The following is a 15,986-nucleotide window of genomic DNA, read 5'->3' on the forward strand; positions in this document are numbered from 1 at the left end:
GTTAGTTAATTGTCTATAGGAAATAAGATAGGCACATATGAGTTTATTCTAGGCAAGGGCAGGTAAATGGGAATAAATACCGTCCCCATTTATGCACACATTTAGATTACAACACTGAGTCTTTAAAAAGTTATGAATACCAGTCATTATAAATACCGGCTTAGTAATACTAGTAAATAGTATTGAAAAGATTAATGAAACTGATTTACTTTGATATAATACAAACACTGTTAAACTTCCGGTAGTGAAGATGATCAGTTGTACTAGTAGATCATGGCGTCTGTTTATGTGTGTGACGCAGGTGTTGCCTAGGCCTAACCCAAAGGTAGTGTTGCTAAGAATATTCAGATCAGGGAATATGCACGAGACAGAGGCAAAGTTGTGATATCTTAAGTATTGGACAATGGACGTTGATGTTAATATCATTGGAAGTAACTGTCAGTGGCCCAATTTAGCTATCACTTTTACTATTTTTGGTCAGTATTAGTCGGCGAGTTCAGTACAGTACGTTTCCGATTGTAGAAAAAAATCATGCAAAGTGAAGGGTTAGTCATAGTACAAGTAATAAAGTTCTGTATTGTTCCTGCCAATTTTTCACTCCCACTCGTCACCTATTGTAGGCCTAGATCAGGTTTCAAGATATGTACGGTATATATTAAGGAACGTGACCAGTTTATGGGTTAAATGTTTGTGTTTTTAATTATCAGAAATTTAAACTCGCACTGCTTTCATATCTTTTCACCATAAAATAAACTCTAGCTTGGTTGTGATGTATAACCAATGCTATGTGAGGGCAAATCTAGACCTATAAATAAGTGCGAACCCTGATTGTCTCATTTCTGAACTTGTCTTCTCTTTCGAAAAGGGAGGGGGGCATGTTGCCAAGCAGAATTGTTGTTTAGTGTGTTTAAACATTAAATCAAAATGAACTTTTTTGTTAGAATCATAAGGGTACTGTACTATAAGCATATTGTAGTGCAAAAGGATGTTGATTGCATACATTTTGGTAAGTGATAGTGTTCTTTTATCGTAAGTAATCACTGTATTGATAGCGTACTGTATTTTGGAAATGGATGGGGGGTGTTGGCTAACCATCCCATTCCCAAAACCTTGCTTGCTCCTCATCCACCTTTCTCAACCATATCCATGACTTGTATACTTACTGTGTCTGTCTCATCAGTTCATCTACTTTCTTTGCTTTCCATCAACTCATCTACTTTGATCCACCCTTCAACTCATGTACATATCATCTCATCTACTTTCTTATCTGCTTATCAACTCTTCCACTTTCTCATCCACCTATCATATCTATACTTTTTCATCCTCCCATCAACTTATCTAGTTTCTCATCCACTCATCTACATCCTTATATGTATGGTATGTCAACTCATCTGTTTTCTAATCCACCCATTAATTCATCTACTTTCTCATTCACCCGTTAACTCTTTACTTACTCATCCACTCATCTACTTCTCTCCCACCCATTCTTGTAGATATCTTTCTTTCAGCCTGCGTTCTCCCCAACAGTTCCATTTTTTATTATATAAATCTCACATCAGTAACAATAAACTACCATTTTTTCCAGTCTGTCAGCATTTTCAACCTGCACAAGGAAATACTTCTGGCTATAACTAGCTAAATAGACAAGGAAATATTCTGTGTAAAATCCACTTGATGTAGTGCTGCCTGCTTCTTCCTTCACCTTTATCATTGTTTTTCTGTGTCTGCCTTCCTTTCTTCCCATTTCTTCCATCTTTCCTGTCACTCTTTATTACTCTTCTTTCCTTTTCAGGTGACTACATTTATTGAGAAGCCAAATTATTTCCTGTAAGCCAGTAAACTATATGCAACACTGGAAGGTAACCATATAACCAGGCCACACATGTCAACAAGTGGGTTGGCAGAGGGTTAGTGCCCATCTCTGTAAAACCACTAACTCAAAGACAAACAGCCACCCCTTGTGAGATTATGGCATCTGGCATTAGTTAGATAGAAAGTTATTTGTGCAGTACCAGCTCAGATTTAAGTATGGTGTTTTCTGGAGTGAGTATCAGCAGGTCCAACCCACACAAGGAAATACTGTACTGGTACTGTGAAAAATTCTTTTGCATATCAATTAAACTGTGCCATGTAAAATTGTATGTACCTTGTAACATTTTCTGGTATCTGTACCATGCATAAGTAAGTAAAATTATGTCCCATATTAAAATATCTTTAATATTATCTGTATCTTTCTGTTTGTCTATAGCTAGATGCCATAATCCCATAAGGGGTGGCCGTTTGTCTTTGAGTTAGTTGTTTTACGGGGAGGGGCACTAACTGTCCACCAACCCACTTGTTAACACGTAGGAAACATGTATGGGTTGGTTACGGGGTTAACGCCCAGTGTTCTCTACCCATATATTTTCCTGGCTTACAGGAATCCATAAGGCTTGTCACCCAGTGTAAAGCCAGCTAAAAAGGAAAAGAGTAATAAAAAGTGACAGGAAAGATGCCGGTGGGAGAAATAGGAAGAAAGGAGGACAGACACATAGAAAGAATGATAAAAGGAAAAGAAGTAGGCAGCACTTCATGAAGTGAGTGGATGATGGTTGCCACCACCTCCCACACCTTGTAAATGAAACTGTAAAATTATTCATCTATCTATCTATTGCCAGACACCTTAATCCTGTAAGGGGTGGCCACAAACAAATCGCCTCCGTGACGCCCTGTCCCCCGCCATTTCACTGCCCTGCTCCCAGCTCACACCTCCCTCTCGCATATGCCTTTTCACTCCATCCCTCCCATATAAAATTATCAGTAAAATTATCTATACAGTAACATAAGAAGTTACAGTAATTGAGAAACTAACTGTACCAACTGTAGGTGGGAACAGAGGTCTTGATGTTGATAGCCTATTGATAATGATGATATGAAGTTATTTGTGCCCTGTAATTGTATGTGTGGTGTGTTTCAGAGTGAGTAACAGTATGTCCAACCTGCACTTGGGTTTGCCATTCCCTGGTGGTGTGGTGGACCACTCGGGCAGCCTGGCCAATGACATTGGTGCCCTCTACCTCAACGACGAGTACAGCGACGTCACTCTCAGGGTTGCATCAACAACCTTCCACGCACACAGGGTCATACTTGCAGCCCGGAGCCAGTACTTCAGGTCTGATACAGCACATGTACCAGTACAGTATGGTAGCTATTTAGTTATGTACAGAGATAGGCTATATATTGGTTATGTAGAGAGATGGTACTGCATTTATTCATGTAAAGAAAGATAGACAGTACTTGTATTTAGTTATTTAGAGAGACAATACAGTATTTAGTTATATAGAGAAATATTGGCAGTATTTAATTAACGGTATTTAGAGACAGGCGGATAAATGAGGAAGGTATGGAGTGTTATGGTGTTGTTGTGGTTGTGATAGAAACTGTTAGAGTTCCCTGATATGGATTGACCTTGTGGAAAGAATGATGAATGAGAGATTGACAAGAAGAGAGTATATGAATGAGGAGGTGGGGAATGGGGGACCAAGGATGAGGTGGAGGAATTGGAGTTGAGTGGTGAATGCACTGGGTTGTTGTGAATTGGTGGAGGGGCAGCCTGATGTCAGAGGATAGGATGACATGGAGGTGATTTGTTTGTGGCCACCCCTCCTAAGAGTGAGGTTTCTGGCTATAGAGTGATTGTTACTTAGGTCAGGTATTTGTTGCTTGAGGTTAGGAATTCAGTATGTTCAAAGCCTTTCATATGTAAGTAGATTAGATATATATTGTGACCTAATGGATAAGAGATTCATGTGACCTTAGGGAAGGCTACCAGAGCTCGAGCAACGGGCAGAACATCCATTAAGTGACCAAAGCCAATGCATGCAAGCAGGTTGAAGCCATTATAAACAATACAAATGAAACTGTTTATTACTTGAGGTTAGAAATTCAGTATGTTGGATGCTTCAGCTGTAATCAGACTAAGTAGCTGCCGTAACTAAGGTAATTTTGCAGAGCTTTGTTGTTTGGTGGACTGCGAGAGAGCCACCAGGCTGAGGTGGAAATAAAGGATGCTAACTTGACAGCCTTCAAAGTTCTTCTGAAATACATATACACAGGATGGGTCAGCCTTAGCTCAGAGAAGGTGAGTAGGGGGATAATTCAGTCATATTTATGTGTGTGTAGGGGGGGAAGAGGGATTGTGTATTTATTGCACCCTCTTAACTCATGCAGAGTTATCATGTGTTGTGGGAAGGTTCAGTCTGGTGGTTTGGGAAGTATAGATATTTTAGCTATATCATGAGATTAGTAGGCAACCATGCGGTCTGTGCCGTATAATTTATGTCATACAGTCAGCCCTCACTTAAAGTTCAGGTTTTATGCAGGCAAAACGGTATTATAAGTAAAATGACTTTCAGTGAGACATGTTTATGGTTCATGGTTAAGAGGTAAAATAACAGAAAGCATTTACACTATTTCTAACTTTAGAGCAGATTATAATGAGCCACAGTAGGTACTCCATCAGGCAGTTCAAATTATGTCATGCTTCCTCTTAGGGAGCACTCATACTGAGGTTGGTCATGGTACAGCTGGTGTTTTTGGTGGACTGGGAAGTTAACCAAATGCCAAAACCACCTAATTACATCTCAGCAGTTGCTGGAAACAGTTGAGAAAGAAATGTGTGTATTCGTTTGCAACTCAGTAATGAAATAACTTTAAATATAATAATTGTTCTGTAGGGTGGGAAAGGAGGTACAAGTGATGATGAAATAATACAAAGACTAGCTGTACTAATTTTCCATCCCAGGAGGAAACTGTTCTGGATATTCTTGGCTTGGCACACCAGTATGGGTTTGAGGAGCTGGAGGGAGCAGTGTGTGAGTACCTGAAGGAGGCGCTGTGCATCCCCAATGTGTGTGTGATCTACGACATGGCTGCCCTATACACACTGAACACCCTCAAGGCTGTGTGTGAGGACTTTATGGACAAAAATGCCCTCCCCATCCTCAGTCATGAGTCATTTTATTCACTCTCTCCAGTAAGTATAAAAGATAGCTCAGAGTAGATTTTATTTCCTTTCTGGTATAATTTAGATGACAAATAACATTCATATCTCAGTTGAAGGCACTGACAATGTTTGTAGTGACTCCTGTGCACCTACGAATTGATAAGCATTAATTCGTTAAAAAATTTAATAGTGACAACAATAACAACAAAAAAGAAACAAACTAGAATCAGAACATGATACAGAATATATGCCCATTGTGTGTGTGTGTGTGTGTGTGTGTGTGTGTGCACTCGCGCACAATTTCATGGCAGCCCTCGATCCACTCAGCACTCTTAGGGCTATGTGCAAGGGATTTATAGACTAGAACACACTCACCATGCTCAGTCATGCATTGTTCTGGTTACTCTGTCTGGTATGGTGATGGGGAATATTGATCATTCTCTTCACCATGAAATTTAAGCCATGCATTGACATTTTAATGAACTGTACTATATGTATGTATGTATGTATGTATTGGTATGTATTGTGCCAGCCAGCTTGCACACTTGGCATTTGAATAGCAGAAAGAATTATAAACTTGTGTGATGTAGTGATGTGCATGGCCTTTTGATCAGTAGATAGCTAATGAGCAAAAATACATTGCAAACTTTAGGATGCTGAAGGAAGGATAGTATTGGCTTGTAACTTTCATTTTATACTTACTTATTTTATTTTTTTGGTACCTTTGTATTGTTCTTCTCCTATACATGTATATAAATTCCATTCAGCTCATTTGCAAGGTGAGGAGCTAATATCACTTTCTGTTTACAGTCGGCACTTAAGTCCATCATTAGCCGAGACTCATTCTGTGCACCGGAGGTTTACATCTTTCAGGGAGTCCATGAGTGGGTGGACCGCAACTCTGACCTTACACAAGAACAGATTCAAGACATTCTTTCACAAATTAGGCTACCTCTCATTAGCTTGTCAGTAAGTACTTAGATCATCAGAATTAACACCTTCAGCATGGTGATGTCCTTCTTGGTTTACTCTTTCTGCCTTCAAGAGAAAAGACCTATATATGAAAGCATTGTCCATTGTCTTGAAACAGTGTAAAGTACCGGTATTCATCTGCCAGACAAATGTTCTTTAGTCTTCTAGAGCTAGGATGCTAGATATAGCATTCATGAAACCCTTCACTGCTGAAGGCTCTTCCACAGTTTAATAGTCATCTGGAAGGAGTAGGAATAAGTAAACTAGTACATCATTGTAGTGCAGAGAGTCTGTGCGTTTGTGAAGCAGAACTTTGACCTCACACAAGATTATGTATAAGATATTCTTTCTCATGTTAGACTGTCTCTCATCAATCTTTCCCTGTTGGGTCATCAGAATAATTGCTGATGTTATGTTCCCCTGTAAATGGTCATGACGCATGTCTCGAATGATGTTTCTTACAAGCGTCTTTCACTCCTCAAGTCAGTCAGTTATCCAGTCAGATGATGCTATGCGCCCTCATAAAGGACTCCCCATATTGAGGTTGGTCATGCTATAACTGATGCTTTCTGTGGACTAGAAACTAAACCAAGTGTCAAAGCCATCCGACTGCATCCAAATAGGTGCTGGAAACTGATGAGATAAAAATGTCCTGAGTTGAGTACTGGTATTTAAAACTTGTAATAGTGTTAGAGGCTTAGCCTGGACTTTGACTCTGTGTATGTAAGAGGTGCTACCCAATATTTCCGAAATTTGACTAAAGAAGGAAAAGAACGTAGATCAAGTTCTAATCACCACTGTCCCTATCAAAATAGTCTCCTTGGGCATGCAGACATCGATCCCAGTGCTTCTCTCACGATCAGAATGTGTTCTGGAAGTCCTTGAACATCAGCTTGTTCAGGACCTTTCACATTTCCTCCTGAATCTCCTCAGTGGTGTCAAATCTTAGTCCTTTCAGCTGGATTTTCATTTTCAGAAAGAGAAAAAAATTACAGGGGACCAAATCTGGTGAATACAGGGGATGGGGGACAACTGGCATTTTTTCTTATGCCAAAAACTATTGAACAACAAGAGCTGTGTGCGCAGGTGCATTGTCATGGTGAAGCACTCACTTGTTTGTGCGTTACTTGTGTGGATGTTTTCGCCTCGCATCTTCCTGGAGTCATCTCAAAATGTCTCAGTAGAACTTTGTATTGACAGTCTGTCCTTGAGGAACAAATTCCTTATGAACAATGCCCTTCTTGTCAAAGGAAGTGATGAGCATTGACTTCATATTGATCTTGACCTGACATGCCTTTCTTGGTTGGGGCAAAGCTAGGCTCTTCCACTGCAACGATTGTGGTTTGGTTTCCAGGTCATACCCGAAAACCCAGCTTTCATTGCCAGTAATGACACTTGAGAGGAAGTTAGGGCAATTTCTGGCCATTTCCCTGAGCTCTGTACAGACCTCCACGATATGCTGCTTTTGCTCATCAGTCAAGAGCCTCGGGACAAGCTTGGCAGTGATTTGTCTCATGTCAAGGTTGCCAGACAACATATGTTGGCAGGTTCCATATGATAGGCTAACAATGTCACAAACATTGTGGATTGGCCTCCAGCGATCTTTGAGGATAGTTGCACGAACTTTGGTCACATTGAATTGGTGGAAGGGCAGCCAGAACGTGCATCATCATCTGTTGACATTCGTCTGTTTTTAAAACGCTTAAACCAGTCATAGGTTTGTGTAACCTCTGCCTAAAGTATTGTGACCAAATGCTTGTTTTAACATTCCATGAGCTTTTGCTGCAATCTTAGTGAGTTTTACACAAAACTTGATGCACACACATTGATCTTTCACATCCTCCATTTTTTAGATCACAGAATTTGCAAACTAACCCAAACACAACGATAAAAAAAGCACACACATGCAACAAATGCATCCACCCTACACAATGCCACTTGACACACTAACAAACAAAGGGTGAGTGCACTGCCACCTAGCATCCACATTTTACAAGTGATTTCTGCCATGGTTTTAAATTTTGGGAACTTTTGGGTGGCACCTCATATGGCCGAATGTTTCCTGTTTGAGAGTGATAATGGTGTGACTAGTTACCAGGCTTATAGTCAGATTTCACTCTCATAGTAGTAATTCCCAGGTCAGTGGTAGCCACCCACCCGCTGCCTTAAGTTAATGAGAAAAAGTAATATTTTGGAATAGATCTGACTGGCCATGAGGATTCGCCTTAATTGTGGCAAGTGTAATGTGGTGACAGATATTGACATCATGTATTCTTGTTTGGCCAGGACCTGCTCAATGTGGTGCGGCCAACATCCCTCATCTCACCAGACCAGCTTTTAGATGCCATCAAGGCCAAGAGTGAATCAAGGGACATGGACCTGCAGTACCGTGGATACCTCAGTACGTCACTTGCTCCTAGCAGCAGATTTGGTTATCTGTATACAAAGTGTTATGAAATTTTTGACTAACTTCAGGAGCTTATTATAGGGCCAGTATAAAGTAAAATATGCTTGTGGGGTGGAAGCAAGATTCTAGTGCCTTGAATGGTGAGGGAAAGAGGATGTGGCCCATTTAATTTGGCAGTTTTTTTTTTTTAGTTTTCCTTCTATCAGGTTTTTCATGCCATGGACAGTACTTCATCCCATCATGAGGTGTGAAAAGAAGTTGGATGATGATGATGAGGAGGAGGAGCAGGAGCAGGAGAAGGAGCAGGAGGAGACCTGGGTGATGATGATGGGAAAAACGTCTGGATGATGATGATGATGATAGAAAAGAGGTCTGAATGATGATGATGATCATGACAAGTACCTAATTGTTCTCAACAGTGCCGGGGGAGAATGTAGCAGTACCAAGCAAAGGTGCGCAGGTCCTACAGGGTGAGATGCGTGCCAATCTCCTGGATGGCAACGTATCCACCTATGACATGGACCGAGGCTTCACACGGCACCCCATAGATGACAACAATGGACAGGGCATACTGGTGAAGCTGGGTATGCAGTGTATCATTAACCACATGCGTCTCATGCTCTGGGATAAGGATCAGAGGTGAGGAAATGCTGCTATTGTTGGTCTTGTCATAAGTCACAGAGTTTGAATGTCTGCTACATCTAAAGTTGAATTTATAGTTTCCTCATTATACAGTAAGAGTTTATATATATATATTTATTTATATACACACATACATATATCATCCATCCATCCATCATCCAATCCTACGTTGCCTCATACATCCCCAGCTTACAATGAGATTTTTTTTTTTTTTTTTTTTTTTTTTTTTTTTACAGACTTCTGCATCTCATATTTAAGCCTTCCCTTCTGAGGTCTCCAGATTGATTGTAAAAATTGGCTGTTGTTATTGCTGTTACTACACCATTTAGTTTACCCACTCATGCAAACATAGGATATTAGGTCAAGAAGATGATGATAATTCTTGTGTGTATTAAGTTCATGATGATTTTCCCTATTCTCCTATATAAATTTTTAAATAAGTATCTTGTGCATTTTGAAGGCAAGAAACATATGATTCTTGTTTTCCAGAATTGTGATTGATTACAGTTTCAAATGCTGTGTGTCACTGAGTGATTCTCCATAGCTTGTTTATTTCTTTGCTCCTTCAGAGGGAATTCATAAACCTTAAATTTTGTGTATTAGTCTAGTATTTTGTTGCTCTTTCAGGAGCATAGGTGACGAGCTAGGTTACTTAATCCGGACATTTAAGATAGAGTATCCATTCCCAAACCCGTGAGTGGTATTATGTGATCTGTAAATTCTAGCCACCTTTGGATATAAACTCTTGTCACTTCAAATGTTTTCTTTTTCTTTGTAATCCTCCATTATTCATTCATTCATTCATTGCCAGACGCCATGTATCCCAGACAGGGTGGCCAAGGGCTTAGAGTTAATTGTTTTACAGGGAGGGGCACTAATCCTCCACCAACCCCACTTGACGTAGGGATGCCAACAGCATCCGGTGTTCCCAGGCGGTCACCCATCCAAGTACTAACCAGACCCAACATTGCTTAACTTCGCTGATCGAACGGGAAGTGGTGTACTCAACGTGGCATCTTAGGGTGTTATGATTTAAACTCTTATCACTTTTAATAATTTCTTTGTGATCATTCATTGACCCGATATATTTTTTCATTCTCCAGAGGGTATTCATACTACATAGAGGTGTCGATGGACCAGAAGGACTGGGTACGTGTGGTGGACCATACACGGTACCACTGTAGGTCATGGCAGTACCTCTACTTTCCACCCCGTGTGGTGCGGTATGTTCGCATCGTGGGAACCAACAACACCGTCAACCGAGTCTTCCACGTGGTGGCATTTGAGGCTTACTACACCAAGGAACAGGTTGAGCTACACAAGGGACTTATAGGTAGGTGTCCCTTGTTGTTTATCCCCTTGAATTCAGGTGATTCCTGGGGCTTGAATGATGAGTAAATGGAAGCGTGGCCCATTGGATTGGACAGACTTGGGTTGTCTGGATGTTGCTACTCCTCATCCTGCCCTAGGGTAGGAAGGGAGATCCAGATAATGATGATTCAGGTGGCATCCTATTTAGTTTACTCATGATGCAACCAGATGATTAATTCAATTTAGGACTGACCTCTAGTCATACCGGAGTTAGTGAAGCCTTTATCAAACTCATCCAGCTCAAAATGTCTATCCTAAGCTGAGCAAAATTGTCAGTTGGCAAGTAGCGAGTGAAGAGGACATCCTCTGACATAAAAAGGGTTATGAAGCTTTTGGTGGTGGTGATTTTTAATTTTTTTTCTTTCAGTAATACCTTGTGGTAGGTGGAGGCACTCACCATCCACTCAGTTGATATAGTGCTGCTCTCGGATGGCTGCCCTTTCCTCTCTTTATTCCTTCTGTCCTTCCTTCCTCTTATGTTGTTCTTTCCTTCTGTCCACGGATGACTACACTGAGTGGCAAGCCAAATGGTTTCCTGTACACCAGGGAGCCATTTACTATGCTGGGTGGCAACCATATAACCAGACTGTGGTGCCTGGTGATATAGTGGGTAATTAAGGCGCTTCAATTGGATTGAGCCTGTGTTGGCTCATATCCAAGGGGTGGTTAGGGTTTAATGCTCACATAATGCCACTCAGGGATGTGCGAGGCTGGTCACTTACGTCTTAAATGTCAGGACCAACTTGCCTAGCTCCAGGCTCCTATGCTCCTCATGGGGCAACACAGGTTTAGATGATGTATGTATGTATATATATGCGTTCAATAATGCTATCAGACTTAGTGTTTAGGAATAGAAAATTTGTTCACTTACTTCATGTGTGTGTGTGTGTGTGTGTGTGTGTGTGTGTGTGTGTGTGTGTGTGTGTGTGTGTGTGTGTGTGTGTGTGCTACATGTGAACAGAGTAGTGATGAGTCAGTGTGTGTTGGTGGTGAAGGGGCTGAGGCATTTCAGGTATACAGTACAATACTTTTTGTCCAGTAGTGCTGTTTGCAGTTGATCAAGATTGATCAAAGCCTTTTCCTTGTGCCTTTCCATCTTTCCTTGTGCCAAATGGGAGAATATTATGTGATTTATTTCCTTTGGTCCTCTTTGAGAATGTATACTAGTGGTGGATTGTAGTGTGATGGTGAACAGAGGGATAGGGTGCTGATAATATACATATTTTCTATTAGTGCCACATGAAATAGAAAATATATTTTAATTTTCTGTTATTTGTTCTGCATGAAATAGTGAATATAAGGCACATTTTCTTGTAAGTGCTTTATACTGTGTTTTCTACCAGAAGTTTAACTACACCTTTAAAATTCTGTATGGTGAAAATTATGCACCATTGGCCCTCTGAATGGTCAGAAGTTTGGATGTTTGAAAGAGGGAATACAATGCCCCCTTTCTGTTCTCCATCAGTGCCACGTGAAAATATAGCTGTAGTGGGTCGCAGTGCACTGGTAATTGAGGGTGTGAGTCGTGCCCGCAACAACCTGCTCAACGGGGACATCCATCACTATGACTGGGACTCTGGCTACACCTGCCACCAGCTGGGCTCAGGATCTATCTGTGTACAACTTGGCCAGCCTTATTGGCTGTCTTCATGCAAGTAAGTTGGAGGATTTGAGAGTGTGGGAAGAAAAGGTATATGGGGGAGTGGAGCATTAGTCAGAGAGAGCACCTCCTAATAGTGGAGGACAGGGTGACATGCAGGTGATTCATTTGTAGATACCTCATACAGGAATAAGGTATCTGGTTTTAGATCAGCCAATAGATAGTTTAAGTCCTTCAACCTAGTGAGGGTTGTGGAGAGGGACGGTTTCATTTGGTGGCAATGATGTAATCAGACTGCTGCATTTCCCAGTTATACAAACATCTCTCGGGTCCCTTCCTGTCCACCTGAAAGGAGGATGGTGGGTGAACTGTAGAAGGAGAGCAACTTCAGCTTGCAATCCACTGGGCTGACATTCAGATGAGCCTAGGATTGCTTCTACTGCTGCTACTACAAACCACCATATGAACACCCCTCTACTTCAGGACTGTCTGCTCTCGAACGATCCAGTCCTTACTTGAATGCAGCCTCTCACACGACATCACATTTACTCCCTTCATGCTTGTCACCCAACCTAGCCTCAACAACACATCTTTGGGCACACCCTACTGAAGCGACCATTTTCCTGCTGTTCACTGCATTTATGAGGCTGGGCCCACAACAACAGCAAGATAATACGTCAGTACTTTTCCTTAATGATAGTGACGATAATTATTGATAGTAGTTAAACAGTATGAAGCACATAAATGTGGTTGTTCATGCCTATGGGATGGAGTCAGGAATCTTGTGGCTTGAATGGTGAGTGAATGAGAATATGGCTCATTTAATTGGGCAGTCTTCTGGTTAGTTTCTCCTCCTTTCAGGGTTTTTTATTGCTCTGGGCCCTACCTCATCCCATCTTAGGTGGGAAAAGAGGGGTGGATGATGATGATGATGATGATATGATGACTATGATGATTATGGTGATGATGAATGTTTTTTGTCTCCTCCCCACACCAGACTGCTGCTATGGGACTGTGATGACCGCTCCTACAGTTACTACATTGAGGCGTCTGTCAACTTCCGTGACTGGGAGTTGATTGTTGACAAAACAAGAGAAGCTTGTCGATCATGGCAGACCCTCACTTTCCCACCCAGGGCAATTGTTTACTTCAAAATTGTAGGCACATTTAATACTGCCAATGAGGTGAGTATGTGACCTGTTTATCTGAATTATTTTGGAGGTTGGAGGAGGTATGGTAGGCCAAGCAGGTGTGTAGTATATGAGTGTGTGAGAAAGGTACATATGGAGGATGATGAGGCTAAGGAACTGACAGCAGATCAAGCTGGTTGGATGAATTTTGTACAATATGTATGACAAGGGTTTGACACTTTTGTTTCTTCTTTGTGAAATGATGGTCATTGATTTAACTCGACCTGATAAGTGGTATAGATTGCATTAATGTGGATATTTATGAAGAATGGTTGGAATCAGGATTCCAGGGGCTTGGGTGGTGAATGAATGAGAGTGTGGCTTATTTAATTGGTCTTTTTTTTTTTTTCTGAACCTTACTTCACCTTATTCTTAATCCTTAGGTGGGAAAACAGGTCTGGATGATGATGGTAATGATGTGATGTAACTTTTTCAAATGGAAGGCATGCCCACATGCTAAATTTGTGCTTAATGTCACTGTACAACAGTTTCAACCCATCTTGAATCCTCATGATTTTTTCATTGTTGTAAATGTGCTTCTGATTGCAGGTGTTTCACTGTGTACACTTTGAGACGCCAGCACAAGTGGGGTCAGAAAATCGTCCTCGTGTGCGTGGATACGATCATGCCGTGGCCCCTGTGCGACCCCACCACTCCAGTGCAGCTGAGGAGGAGGTGCCAAGATCCCCACCTTCCTCAGATGGCGCAGCGACATTGGGTGACAGCCTGCCTCCCATACCTTCAGAGAATGTGGGAGTGGTTAGGGAGGGTGTGGTGGCTAGGGAAGGAGGAACAATGAGGGAGGGGGGCCATGGGATAGTGAGACCAGAATCCACTGAAGAGGAAAACCAGGGGAGGGAGGATGGGTGCAGGTGCGGGCAGGCCGAAGGGGCAGCATTTTTAGTTGAGGCTCGGGCAGAGGAGGACCCCGTGCCCCACGTGGAGGGTGCCGTTGCTCTTGAACCCCAGCTTCCCTTTTCAGATTTGAAGCGGGAGGACAAATAGTGCAGTATTGGTTGAACTTAACCCCTTCACTACATTGATGTACTCTTTATTTTAGTCTTCCTACCCTCACATGATTTTATTCAGCTTAGGAGAGACTTTTTGAATGGGCCAGATTAAATGTAACCTACATCAAGACTTCACTAATAAAGGTCCTTCCCAAGTTGAATAAAGTCATTGAGTAGTAGCAAGAGTACTAGTAGTAGTAGTAGTGATGGTGGTGGTGATGGTAGCAGCAGCAGCAGCAACAGCAGCAGTAATAATAGTAGTAGTTGTAGTAGTACAGGGTGGTAGTACTTGTAGCCCCAGGTTCATCTGAAGCATGAATCTAGTGGACTGCAGGGTGAAGTTGTCATCCTTCTGCAGTCCACCATCTTCCTCATGGGGGATAGGGTGAGAGAATAGGGATGTTTGTATAACCAGGTAGCTCCACCACCCAGTTATATCAGTGCCACCACATGAAGGCATCCCTATTCAGCACCTGTAGTGGTAGCAAGAGTAAAATATAAAGATTTGTCATGATATTGAAGGAGTTAAGTACAAATATGAGTAAAGTCTGACATATGGGTACAGCTGATGCAGTAGTTCCTTTTAAAGTTTGGTGGTGTAGTGGTTGGAATGCACCAGTCAGAGTTTTGGCACTTCATGGGTAAGGTCCACAGGAGGTGGCTGGTGGTTTTTGGATTGAAATGCCATCAAGGGAAATAGGCTGGTCATCTGCTTGTTATTATACTGGACGTTGGTAACCAACCTTGGGCCCCTAAACTTCAAAAGGTGTTAATATGAGATTGGCTGTTACAGTTTGCAGATTGGCTGCTAAATTTTCCCTATCACATCAGTGATGTTATATGTGTTAGCTTATTGTGCTACCTCTGAATGATTTTATGTTTAGATACTCTCAAGCTGAATAAAATAGTCTGGGGTAGCAAGAATAAATACCAATGACTACATGTGATTGAAAGGGATGAGTGTGTTTTTGTCAGTTGAGATAAATTACTACAAAGAAAGTTCAACCAAAGGGGACCCCATTCTTGCAGTTTAAACCCTTTCAAATGGGGGTGTATTTTATAATTTATCTTGCATTACCAGACACTTATATTCAACTTGGGAAAAACAAATCTCACACTGAAGGGGATTTTAAGACTTTACCCAGCCCATCCATTGCAGAAAGTCTTCCATAAGCTGACCTAAATCATCCGGTGGTAACAATAGGAAACCAGGAGAATAGGTCTTCAGATTCAAGAGCTTGATTCACTAGTCCTGAATGGAACTATTGCATTGACTGTATCATAAAAACCTTCAGGAGTCAGAGTAGATGCCAGGTTTGTGTTCATATGTAGTTTATTATGCATCCAAAATTTTTCAAAGTGAGCTTACCTTGAAACAAAAACTGAATGGGGGTTATCCCAACGATGCATTTTATTAATTTATTCCTGCTACCTCCAGACAGTTTTATTTAGTATGGGAGTCACGTGGTTATTCAGTGGTTAGTGAAAGTTATATCTAACCTTTCCAGTTTGAAGAGCCTCTCCAAAGCTAAATAGAAGTGTATGGATGTAGCAAAAGTAAATTGAAAAATATGTCATCATATTGTAAGAGATAGTTGACTAAGCTAAAATCTTGACTGTTGTGATAAAAAGCGTTATATTATTGAAGCTCCGAGACTCTTTTGATGCATTCTTGACTGAATAAAGTCTTCTGGCACCAACTGAAATTCAGTACTGTAGTGGAGTAGTCCTGACAGTGAGAAGGTTAAAAGTACTGTTGTTAACACTGAAGCTCCTGTACTCACTTTCAAATGAGTAAAATCACCTGACA

General features: G+C 41.3%; 1 protein-coding gene and 1 pseudogene across 1 annotated transcript; one reads left to right on the forward strand and one right to left on the reverse strand.

Moving 5' to 3' along the window:
- The first annotated feature begins 280 nt into the window (after window positions 1-280).
- LOC145418048 (BTB/POZ domain-containing protein 9-like) lies at window positions 281-14,171 on the forward strand. The gene is made up of 11 exons (XM_080286582.1): window positions 281-325; window positions 2,957-3,151; window positions 3,991-4,120; window positions 4,784-5,014; window positions 5,795-5,953; window positions 8,243-8,357; window positions 8,783-9,002; window positions 10,109-10,338; window positions 11,842-12,031; window positions 12,974-13,160; window positions 13,716-14,171. Exons 2-11 carry the CDS (start codon window positions 2,970-2,972, stop codon window positions 14,169-14,171), a joined length of 2,100 nt encoding a protein of 699 aa, XP_080142708.1. The 5' UTR covers window positions 281-325; window positions 2,957-2,969.
- Window positions 9,917-10,031, reverse strand: LOC145418181 (5S ribosomal RNA; annotated as a pseudogene).
- Window positions 14,172-15,986: the final 1,815 nt, after the last annotated feature.

Source organism: Coenobita brevimanus, chromosome 112 (genome assembly GCF_032717465.1).
Source record: "Coenobita brevimanus isolate Jiangsu-jjx chromosome 112, ASM3271746v2, whole genome shotgun sequence".
Taxonomy (NCBI): domain Eukaryota; kingdom Metazoa; phylum Arthropoda; class Malacostraca; order Decapoda; family Coenobitidae; genus Coenobita; species Coenobita brevimanus.

Coding starts and splice junctions, on each gene's coding strand:
- LOC145418048 (XM_080286582.1), top strand. CDS start 2,970: ATGTCCAACCTGCACTTGGGTTTGCCATTCCCTGGTGGTGTGGTGGAC. Junction 4,121..4,783: donor TCAGCCTTAGCTCAGAGAAG/GTGAGTAGGGGG, acceptor TTTCCATCCCAG/GAGGAAACTGTTCTGGATAT. Junction 12,032..12,973: donor TATTGGCTGTCTTCATGCAA/GTAAGTTGGAGG, acceptor TCCCCACACCAG/ACTGCTGCTATGGGACTGTG.